The sequence below is a fragment of the Rhinopithecus bieti genome, unplaced genomic scaffold (assembly GCF_001698545.2).
Source record: "Rhinopithecus bieti isolate Rb0 unplaced genomic scaffold, ASM169854v2 scaffold_11515, whole genome shotgun sequence".
NCBI lineage: Eukaryota > Metazoa > Chordata > Mammalia > Primates > Cercopithecidae > Rhinopithecus > Rhinopithecus bieti.
Window position 1 is genome coordinate 196,528 of NW_016806755.1, and position 11,218 is coordinate 207,745.

Here is an 11,218-nt window from a genome sequence, read left to right on the forward strand (position 1 = left end):
CGGGCGGCGTCTCGGGCCCAGGCCGGGTCGGCTCCGGCTCCATCTTGGGCCGCGGCACCTGGCACCTGTGGCGGCCCCATGAGCAGCGCTTCCCTCGGCCTGCGCGGCCCGGGCCGGCGAGAGGGTGAGAGGCCGGCTCCGCGCGCGCCCGTGGGGGCGGGGGGCGTGGTGGGCGGCACCTCCCCCTTGCTGAGCCCCAGCACCCACTCCTCCCTGCTCCTACGCTCAGACCCCTGGCATCCCGGCCCCTGCCCAGGGCCCAGAGCCACCGGTGACCGCATCGCACTCCCCGCTCTCCGCCTCTCATTGTCCTGTCTTGTCTTGTTCCCTCTTTCACGTTTCCTCTGCTCATCCTCCCATTTTTCACAAGTCTGTCCGGGACCCTGTCTCCTTCGGCCTCCACCCCTGCTGCCATCGCCCCTCCCTCTCCCCTTCTTCCTCTTCCCTTCCCTCAGCCTCCTGCGCCGCCTACCCCGCCCCCAGCCTTGCTGCCCTTTGGCTCCTCCTGCCCCGCATCCTTACCCCGGCCCACAGCCCCATTTGCCTGCAGTCGCTGCCTTTGCTACTGAGAAGGTCTGTAGCCTCGTTTCGGGCCCGTATTGAGCCCCCTTCTCCCTAAGTCCGGGTGGGCTTTGTGCAGCAGGGGCGGGAAGGGAGCTGTGCTGGGCGAGGCTGCGTGGTGCGGTGCGTTCAGGCCTTTGGCCCCACAGCAGGGGCGGCCTGTGCTTGGCGTTCAGAGTGCAGCTGGGTAGGCGCTGTTACTGCAAACGGGCCTGTGTGTCCCAGGCTGGGGCGTGACTGCTTGTGAGCCTGCAGATGGGGACACACTGGCCGCCTAGGCTGCTTCTAGGCTGGGGCACCTTCTCCATCTAGCTGCCCCCCAGGGAGTGTGGGCAAATCCTCCCCAGGGGAGGAAGGTCAGGGGCTGTTGGGCACCTAGGCCTCTTCCTGGTGAGCAGAGCCTCATCCATGGGGTCACTGACCCCACAGTTACCCCAGAACCCTTTCCTGGCACAGCTTGTGACCCGGGGCATGTAGCCCTTAAGGCACGTTCATTGTGAAGGGCAGGTTTTGTCTCCTCCAAACCCTCCGTTTAGGAATGCTGCCTGCTGCGTTGCCCAGGGTTGGCCCTGAGTGTTCCTATCAGGCCCCGTTCACTCTGGGGTGGATTAAACCACTTCCTGGAGGGTGCTGTATCCCCACTGTGCAATGGGGGGTTTGTGTTGTGTGCATTCCTGCCTGGTCCCTGAGAGGTAAGGTACATATTTTAACATAGAACCAGTTTTCCTGCCTGACTGTATAGGTTTGCTTTTTCTATTTTGGTTTTGTTGGACACATAAGTCATCATCCAAACGCTTGCCACTTAACAAAAGGGGACTTGGGCCAGGCACTGTGGCTCATGCCTGTAATCCCAGCACTTTGGGAGGCCGAGGCGGCGGATCATCTGGGGTCAGGAGTTCGAGACCAGCCTGGCTAACATGGCAAAAACCCCATCTCTACTAAAAATACAAAAATTAACTGGGCTCGGTGGTACGCTCCTGTAATCCCAGCTGCCAGGAGACTAAGACGGGAGAATCGCATGAACCCAGGAGGAAGAAGTTGCAGTGAGTGGAGATTGAGCCATTGCACTCCATCCTGGGAGACAGAGCAAGACTGTGTCTCACAAACAAACAAATGAACAAAACCAAGAGGGGACTTAGATGGATGCCACAGTGTCGTCTGAGATGGAGTCCACTTGTGGTGGTCTTGGTAGTCCCCTGGGCATATCCCAAAGGCCTGGGCTCCTCTGCTGGGGCAGCATTGTGGGAGCTGGACTCCCTAAGTTGACCCAACGGTTTCTGTGTTTGGGCTAGTCTGGAAATGTCTGAGAAGTGGGAGCTTTTTACTCAAAATGATATTGGTTGATTGCTACATAGGTGGTTGATCTTCCAGTTGCCGACACGTGGAACCTGAGGCAGCAGGACAGCCTGGCATTGGCCACGGGACATTGGCCACAGCCATAGCAACTTCGCCATCAAATGGGGCAGGAGAGAGAACATTAAGGTATCTTTCAAAGAGCACTAGAGGTCTTAGATACTTCTGTATGCCTGTTCTTTATCTCGTTCTAAAAGATCTTCCCAGGGTCCCGTTAGGGCAAAACCAGAACCTGCATGGTTATAAAGGCAGGGTGGGCATGCCATTCTGGGCATTTAAAGTGCAGACTCTAGACTTGTATGCATGCGTAGCCTCCTAGGTTAAGATTTAAAATAGGCTCTGGGAAACCTAATTTGGTAATAGGGAGACTGGGGACACTGATGGTGACTTGATTCTAGGATGGGATGAAGGTAGCGAGGATGGGAAGCAAGACGAGGCTAACCTATGGGGTGTCTCGATGGCTTCTGAAAAGGGCCTGTCTGCCCCCCAGTACTAATACTTGTTATACCGTGAACTGAAGCCGCTCTTGATGGGAGAGGAAAGAGAAGATTATTGTTAACAAACACTTTTGCAGACAGTGCACATGCTGTCACATTTAGTCTTCACAACAACCCTGCAGGATGGGGATTTACTTCTGTTTTGCAGATTGGAGAAACTGAGGCTCAAAGAAGTTGGGGGTCCACCTGTGAGCACATGCACAGGAAGGGGAAGAGCTGCCATTGGAAGCAGAGCCCTGCTTCTTCCTCCTCACACCTGGCTCCCTGGGAGGCCCCTCCTTTGGCCCAGTCCACAGCATTGTGACAGGCAGTATGGAAGCCTCTTTCCCCCAGTACTCCCCTCAGAGCCCTTCCTTCTGAGCTGGGAAGGCCAGGTTGTAGTTAGCCAGGTCAGTTCCTTGGGGTTCTGAATTAGCAACTTTCAACCGTGTGTTCTTTGACATTTCTGAGCTTCTCCAGGCCTCAGTTTTGTCACCTGCCACTTGTGGAGGGGGAAGGGGGAAGGGAACCAGTACATCCATAGCCCACCACGGGGGTCTCTGGGTGGTGACTAGCCCTGGGTGCTGGGCAGCCCTCTGGTGAGACAGGCACAGTGGGATGCTCGTTGCTGATAGCTTCTCAATGGGTCTTGGTGGGGGTCTGAGGACCTCATTCCACCTGTCTCCTCAGGAGCCAGAGGCTGCTGGCCTGGCTGTTTATGGCCCCCCTCCCTGAGAGGGTGGTGGGGTTTGGCCAGAAGCTGTGTAGGTATCCAGATGGGGCCTCCCTGGGGTCTTGGACCTTCAAATGAGTGGTTTTCTCCCTGCCAGGGGCTGTCCCAGTCAGGAGGAACACCTCCTGGCCTCTTCATTCTTGCAGCCTCAGGAGCTGCTAAGAAGCAGTTGGGCAGGTGGGGATCCACTCAGTGACTTGTTCCATGGCATGTCATGAGCACGATTGACATGCTCATGATTGGCAGGGCCAAGCCAGATCAGTAAAAAGGTCGAGAGCTGTGAGGCACAGGCCTGCTCAGTTCTCGAAGGGGAGAGGAGCTCAGATGTCCCCGAGCTGTGTGCCCTTGGGGGTCACTAAGCCTCTCTGAGCTTATGGAATTCTCCTGTCTGTAGAATGGAGATAATGACTGTCCCAAGAGGTTGCTTGCACAGTTACATGAGACAATGTGTGCAAAGGATGTGGCACATGCCTGGCCCTTGGCGAGTGATCAGGCCCTGGCAGCTGTTATTATCATCGCTGTTACGGGCTTTATTGCCCTCCTTTGTTTGTATGTCCATCTTAGAGCTCACTGAGGGCAGGGTCTGGGTCAGAACCCTCTCTTGGCTACTTCTCTCTTCCTGATCCTCCCAGGGACAAGTCTGGTTTCAGCCCCGTGAAGCAGCTGGGATGGGACATCTTTACCAGGCTGAGGCTGTGTTCAGAGCTGCACAGTCCAGTACAGTAGCCATTAGCCTCATGTGGCCAGTTAGATCCAAATAAAACTTAAACATTCAGTGTCTCAGTTGCAGTAGCCCCCTGCCACGTGCTTGGTACCCACAGGCCATTGGTGTCTACCTATTAGACAGCACAGGGTAGAATCTTTCCATCATCACAGGAAGTTGTGCAGCACTGGAGCCTCAGGGACTACAGCACCAGTATCATCCTCACTGTAGCTCAACAGCCACCAGCCGTCTCCTGAGTGCTGGGCTGCCAAGACATTTGTAATAACACAGAAACCGAGTCCCACAGCCCTTCCCGAATTTCCTCTTGGGTAGCCTTGCTCACCTGGCCGGGGAGGTTGTTTCCTGGCAGTCCTTATCAGCTTAGGGTGGGAGGGCAGGACTGGGATTGCACAAATGCAGCTGCTGCCTCCTGTCCCCACCCTGTTTCTCCAGCCTCTCCTGCCTGTCAAGGAGTCCCAGAGTGCTCTTCCTAATTCACTGCTGTGGCCAGGGCCGAGGTGACCCAGACACTTTGACCCCGCTGCTCCCCTCATGCCTCTCTCCCCCTGCCCACCCCGCTCTCCACCCGAACACCTTCTTGCTTCTCTCACTCCAGGCCTGACTTATGTGGCTGGTCCTCCAGGAAGCCTTTTCTCATCTCTCACCCTAAGTGAGCTCTCCTGCCTTGGCGGGGCCCTCCCTCAGACCCCATTTTTGGCACTCAGTGCCCTCCTCTGTGGGTGTGTTCTTATATTTGTTTGTTCTCTTGGTTAGGCACACAGGAGATATTCTCTGAGTGCCAACTACATGTCAGGTCAGTGCTGGGTATTGGACAGCCAGAGGGGAGCAGGCCTCAGGCCAGGCTTTGCCAACTTCAGGCTGGTGGGGAGGCTGACAGTTGGCCAAACTGTTCCATCCAGGCCCAGTGCTTGGTCAGGGATGAAGGCTGCCTGGCTGGAGAGTCAGGAAAGGGGCCCCAGGAAGAGACGCTGAGGTAGAGAGGGTCAGAGCTGCTCTAGGCTGCAGCTGGGTCAGGGGCCAGGGTAGTCTTTATGGCTGGGGGAAGTGACAGCGATGGCAGGGAGGGTGGGGGACAATGAGGATGCAGGTACACTGGGCAAGAGGGGGTTAAATGTCATGCAGGGTAGATCTGATTGGTGGCACTGGGTGGGCATCTTATCTCACTGCTGCACTGTCCCCAGGAGTACAGAAAGGTCTGAATGAATCCCATGTTCCCTAGCCCTAGAGCTGGGGACGCAGTAGGGGCTCAGGAGATGGCTGTGGAATCAATGACCAGATGCTGAATGAGTCCCTCATGGAAAAAGCTGATGCGTGGGGCCTCTCCCTGCCCCTGGAGCTGGAGGTGGGAGTCAGGGAACCCTAGAGACATGCCAGCTCAGCCAGGCTAGGCCAGGGAGGATGGGGGTGGTTGGGGAAGCCCAGGGTGATTCTCAGTGTCCTCTAGTCATTGCTCCCTCATCCCGTGAACTTTCTCTGAGCTCCCACTCTGTACCAAGGAGACCTTGTCCATGGTGAGTTGGATACTGCCAGTCCCAGGAGGAAGTAGCCCAGTGTTGGGCTGTCCAGCTGTGCCCGTTAAGAGGCCATAGTACTTCCGTACTGGTTGACTAATAGCTGTTATCCCACAACCCCACCCCCTAGGGCTGCAGTTTCGCTCTCAAAGCCCCAGCAGACTTGGCCCTCCCGCTTCCCCTCCCACACCAGCCAGCCAGTAAAGAGTCGAGAGTGGATAGAGTGGCGGCCTCCAGGACCCCACCCAAGGGCAGATTCTAACTGCTTGGGACTGATGATGAGATAATTTGCAGTGTCATCCTTGTGTCTAATGTGAGATGACCTTGATTTGAAGTGTCTGGTGTCTTGTCACTGCCTTGTGTACAACCGTACGCAAGTACCAGTCAGGCAGGCTGGGACTGAAGCTGGCTCCCTGGTGAACCTAGCACTGTGGGAGCTCACAGTAGAACTGGCTTAGGTGCTGCCACCCAACTCAACTCCACTCCCTCCCTTTCTCTCTTCTGCAGGCAGCCATGAGCTCCAGCCGCCCCAAGCCGGGTCCCTGGGCACCCCTGAGCCCCAGCCTTCAGCCTCTGTCCCAGAGCTCTTCCAGCCTGCTGGGTGAAGGCCAGGAACAGAGGCCAGAGCTCCGCAAGAGTGCCAGCAGCACCGTGTGGCAGGCCCAGCTGGGCGAGGCCAGCACCAGACCCCAGGACCCGGAGGAAGAGGGGAACCCGCATGAGAGCATGGAGCTGGCGCGGGCCTCTGGCCCCGAGGCGCGACCCAGTGCTGGAGGCCACTGGCGGAGCAACACTGTGGGCAATGTGTCTACCATGGGCGGTGGTGACCTGTGTCGCCTGCGGGCCCCCAGTGCTGCTGCTATGCAGAGGAGCCACTCGGACCTGGTCCGTAGCACCCAGATGCGGGGACACAGTGGTGCTCGGAAGGCCAGTCTCAGCTGCTCAGCCCTTGGCAGCAGCCCTGTCCACAGGGCTCAGCTGCAGCCAGGTGGTACTTCTGGCCAGGGTGGCCAGGCCCTTGCAGGCCTGGAAAAGGACCTGGCTCCTGAGGATGGGACTTCTAACTCAGCCTGGATGCTGGGGGCGAGTCAGTTGTCAGTGCCGCCACTAGACCTGGCGGACACAACTGCCCACAGCAGCAGTGCCGAGGCTGAGCCCAAAGCCGCTGAACAGCTGGCTACCGCCACCTGCCATGCTCTGCCCCCAGCTGCTCTACTCTGTGGCATGAGGGAGGTGGGAGCTGGTGGCTGCTGCCATGTCCTGCCTGCCACAAGGATCCTGGCCTTTCCCAAACTAGTGGCGTCAGTGAGCGAGTCTGGGCTGCAGGCTCAGCATGGGGTGAAGATCCACTGTAGGTTGTCTGGGGGGCTCCCTGGGCACTCCCATTGCTGTGCCCACCCTTGGGGTCCCACCGGGTTAGTCCCAGAGCCTGGCTCTAGGACTAAAGATGTGTGGACCATGACCTCAGCCAATGACTTGGCCCCTGCAGAGGCATCCCTGCTGTCAGCCCAGGATGCTGGTGTGCAGGCGGCCCCAGTGGCGGCCTGCAAGGCTGTGGCCACCAGTCCGTCCCTGGAAGCGCCTGCAGCCCTGCATGTGTTCCCAGAGGTAACACTGGGGTCCAGCCTGGAGGAGACGCCGTCCCCTGTGCGGGATGTGCGATGGGATGCTGAGGGCATGACGTGGGAGGTGTACGGAGCTGCAGTGGACCCAGAGGTACTCGGTGTGGCCATCCAGAAGCACCTGGAGATGCAGTTTGAGCAGCTGCAGCGAGCGCCCACCAGCGAGGACAGCCTATCTGTGGAGGGCCGGAGGGGACCACTGCGGGCTGTCATGCAGTCCCTGCGCCGCCCCAGCTGCTGTGGCTGCTCCAGTGCGGCCCCCGAGTGAGGAGCTGTGGCCCTTGGAGCCGGCCTGGGCCCCCTGACTTGGTCCTAGACCTGGGCCAGGGATGATGGGGGCTCCGTGCCCCCTGGACCCACCGGCAGCTGGGCACATCTCTCACCTGAACATCGGCTGCCTCCGGACCACAGGACTGCAGCCTGGGGCTTCCTGCCCCACGCAGCTGGGCTGTTTTCTTCAGGGCTTGATTTCCAAGGGCCACATCTCTGCACCTTGTGGGTTCTGAACTTTGAGACAGGGCTTTAGCACTGTGCAGAGGGGAGATCCTGAGTTTTCTGTAAAAAATGACCTTTTGTTCACTCCACCCTCAGAACTCTGCCATGTTGGCTCCTCAGACTGTTGGCTTTATTTGAAAGCAGTGCTGAGAAATAGGAAATTCTCGACCTGAAGTGTGAGGCCCCAGTGACAGGGACTGCCCGGGTCTTTATGGAAGGGGACTGATGTTATCAGAGGCCTCCTGTGTACCACATACTGTGCTTGTCCTGTCTTCACCTCTTCATCCTGGTTTACAGATAAAATGACAGACATTTGGCAAGGCTGTAGCCGTTGTGCCCCACACTGGACAGCTTGAAGAGGTGGGACTGGAGATTCAAAGCCAGGGCTGGCTGAGCCTGGGGTGTTTCCCTGTAGCATGTGCCGGTCCAGTCAGTGCAGTCATGTACAAGGAGAATTTACTGAGCCCATACTCTGTGCTGGATTCTGTGGATCTGTGGTGAATGAGATAGGCTGCTCCTGCCCTGGCTGAGCTCATGGTGTGGGTTGTGGATGGCAGGGGAGGATGCTGACCATTACGGAGGGCTGCGAGGCTTCCAGGGTCATTGTGTCGGAGGCTGTCCTGAGGAAGGGGAGAATGGGTGGCCATCTGCCCTAAAATCAGTTGCAAAGCCTAAAATTGCACTATTTTCACCTCATTGTGTCGGCTTAAGGATTTCTCCCCAGCTGACATAATTCATGGAAGGAGGGAGCACAGGAATGGAGGGGGACAGGGAAGGAGCTTTGCCCTGGCCCTGGGGTAGGGGCTGTGAGGCTGTGGGGGCTCGCTTGCCCACATGACCTGACCTAGGCTAGGCAGTGGGGGCCAGGTGCCTTGGAGAGACAGAAACACAGGGGTTTGGCACAGTCTGACTTCGTTGCCCAAAGATTTCCCAAGGCCTGTGAAGAATGGGAGTGGGCTTGTGTTCTTGTTCTGGGTCTTGGTCTTGAAGATCCTAAATTCCTGGGACACAGCCCCGCAATCCACCCTTGCGAGGGACCAAAGGGCTAGTGTGGGGTCATGGCCCATGATCTGGCGTGTTTCTGGGGCCTCTTCTGCACCTAGAAGCTCAGAACCCCGAAACTGGGGGCTTACTTTTCCCCATCCTCAGAGACCTGGTACTCATTGAGGTGGAAATGACTCATGCAACGGTGGGTGAATTTGTAAAGCAAGAGTGGCATTTCAACAGGCCACAAGGACAAAGTGAGAAAGGTGTGCGTCAGGTCAGATGCCTCCTGAGGCCCCACGATGGACCATTCTCACCTGTAAATGTGCCTTTCCCATATGCATAGGTGCACCCCTTCTTGGGATTCTGGGGCTGTCAGTGCCTTTGTGTATGGTGCCAGAGCAGGTAGCTCACGTTCTGGGGAGTGACACATGGGTATGTGCCATCTTCATGCGTGGCTCCCCATGGAGTCTTCAGAAACCCCAGCCTGTTGGGGCCACATGGGTGGAGGGAGAGCAGGACCTGCCCGGCAGATGCTACAGCCTGGTCAGATACTTGGATGTGCCAGTCCTGCCGGGACCATAATGAGTTTCTGCAGTGGCAGCTCATTTGGGGTGTTTGTTGGGCTGGGAGGTGACCAGGGGTCCCCACTGTGAAGATCCTGGTGTGACTGAGGAAAGAAACTTTAGGGAACTGTGGAAGGGGTTGGGGGGTACCAGATTTCAGTTTAGAAATATCCATTTGGCTTCCAGTGGAGAAGAGGAGGGTGCAGAAGAGGTGGGAGGCAGGAGCCCAGGAGTATGTGCTGGGGGACACCAAGGAGGGGCCTGTTTAGGAGCAATGGAGTGGGCAGCTGGGGGCTGAGTTCATACATGTGCACACACACGCATACACAGGCACACCTGTGCAGTGGACTTGGGGAGGAGGCATTTCAGGGTGCTGAGGTTTCCCGTTTGAGCAAGAGGAGGATGAGGCCACTACCTGGAACAAGGTGAATGGCATGTTCAGCAGGTGCAGAAAGGGCCACATGCCACAGGATTTGGCTGGGACCAGTGAAACCCATTTCATGAAGAGACTTTCTTCTCTGTCACGTGCAGATTCTCATGCGTTCACGCTGGCTGGGTACCACTATGTGCTACCTCCATGTTGCCCCAGGTCTCCACGATGGCAGCCGGGCTGGGCTCAACCAAGCTCCCACTCACCTCATTGTCACTGAGATGAATATTTGCAGGGTGGTGCTGGAATCCAACACCTGTGTCCTGGCTGGGGCCCCAGACCACTCTCCTGGTTAAACCACGATCTTTGTCTCCCTAGCCCTGTTGCACAGCTGCTGCTGACAGGTCTACTGGGAGTGACTGCAGCCTCATTTCTGACTGGAACTGGAGACCCCTCCCATCCCCGCTTGCTGTGACCCCTCCTGGGACAGTCCTGATATCTGCAGTGGTTTAGGGCCCCAGAGCATGGCCAGTGGTTTCGTTTACAGATTTCCTCCCCTTGGACTCTAGATTTCTGGCCAGACTTTCTGGGTCCCTCTCAAGCCCTGCTGTGGGAGGCATTGGAGTTCACTGTTGATGTGTGTGTTTGGATTTGAATTCAAAATAGATACAAATTCAGAGGTCAGAGCTTTGCCAGACCCTAGCAGGGATGGGTCATCAGTCCTGGCTGGTCTTGTTTACTTTGTCGTGGTAAATTATGTTCTTTGGAGCATAAACCCCAGAGTCCTAGAGCCCCTTGTCTCAGCAGGAATCCCCCGTCTGTCTTCACCAGGGGATCCCCGCTTCTGCGACCTGCTCTCCTTCTGTGGCATTCGGGACCCCCGAGAGCTGAGGCCTGGCTTCCTGGAGCTTGTCACCTCTGGGCATGCCTGTCTTGTGTCCAGGACACAAGACATGCATCCCTTGTCTGGCCCCAGGCTGCCATCACTCTCACAAGAAACTGGTAGAGTCGAGCTGGCCTGAGGTCACAGTGCTGGCAGTGGTGGAAAAGCAGGGATGGCCTGTTCCACTGTGATCTTACCTCCTGTGTCACCTGGATTGGCTCTCCGTCCCCCTAGACATGTTAGATCCTGACTTTACGAGAGCTGAAGAGGTCTTCTGCACACAGGTCCTAACTCTTTGGGCTGGGGTCGGCCACTGTAGCTTAGTGGGCTAAAGCTGGAGTTTGAATCTGGGTCCACACCTATAGCCATGTGATCTTGGGCAAGTTGCAAGCCTTGATGATCTTCCTCATCTGTAAGATGGGGATGACAATGGTGCCTCCTTCACATGCTTGGTGTGGAGATTAAATAGAGTAACCCAGGTAGTGCCTGGCACTGAGTTAGTGCTCAGCACACAGGCTGGTAGTGTTGGGCACCCCTCTCATAGCCACATTAGGGGCCAGCTCTTACCTTGCCAGCTTGGCTGTGATCAAAGCCCATATCCTTAAAAGTTCCTTGTTCAGAATCTCTTTCCAGGTTCCTCGCTCACAGCTTTGCACCCTGCCTGGGACTTGTGTCTTCTGAAAGGGGCCTCTGAAAATGTAGTTCCCAGAGTGCATTGAGGAGGAGGGCTACACCAGCCCTCACCACTCATCTTGGGTTGGGTTCTCCAGAAGCTTCTGCTGAGATGAGGATGCTGGAGTTACTAGGGAGGGGAGAGCAAATTAGGGGAGGGACAGAAGGCAAAGCAAGGTGTGATTTCAGTCCAAGCCAGACCCTAAAGGGGAGCCCTGGGTGCAGTCCCACCTCAGAGTAAGGACTACCCAGGGGTGGAGTTGTAGCC

General features: G+C 56.9%; 1 protein-coding gene across 5 annotated transcripts in view; it reads left to right on the forward strand.

Moving 5' to 3' along the window:
- GPRIN2 (G protein regulated inducer of neurite outgrowth 2) overlaps window positions 1-7,564 on the forward strand; it is an 8,245-nt gene extending 681 nt beyond the window's left edge. The window contains exons 1-3 of one of the 5 annotated variants that reach the window (XM_017877527.1): window positions 10-124; window positions 1,917-2,043; window positions 5,866-7,564. In XM_017877527.1, coding sequence (XP_017733016.1) covers window positions 5,872-7,248 — 1,377 coding nt within the window. In that variant the 5' untranslated portion in view covers window positions 10-124; window positions 1,917-2,043; window positions 5,866-5,871 and the 3' untranslated portion in view covers window positions 7,249-7,564. Of the gene's footprint in view, window positions 1-9; window positions 125-490; window positions 574-1,916; window positions 2,044-5,865 lie in introns of those variants that run through there. The other 4 variants (XM_017877529.1, XM_017877528.1, XM_017877530.1 and 1 more) reach the window with 4 other exon arrangements.
- Window positions 7,565-11,218: the final 3,654 nt, after the last annotated feature.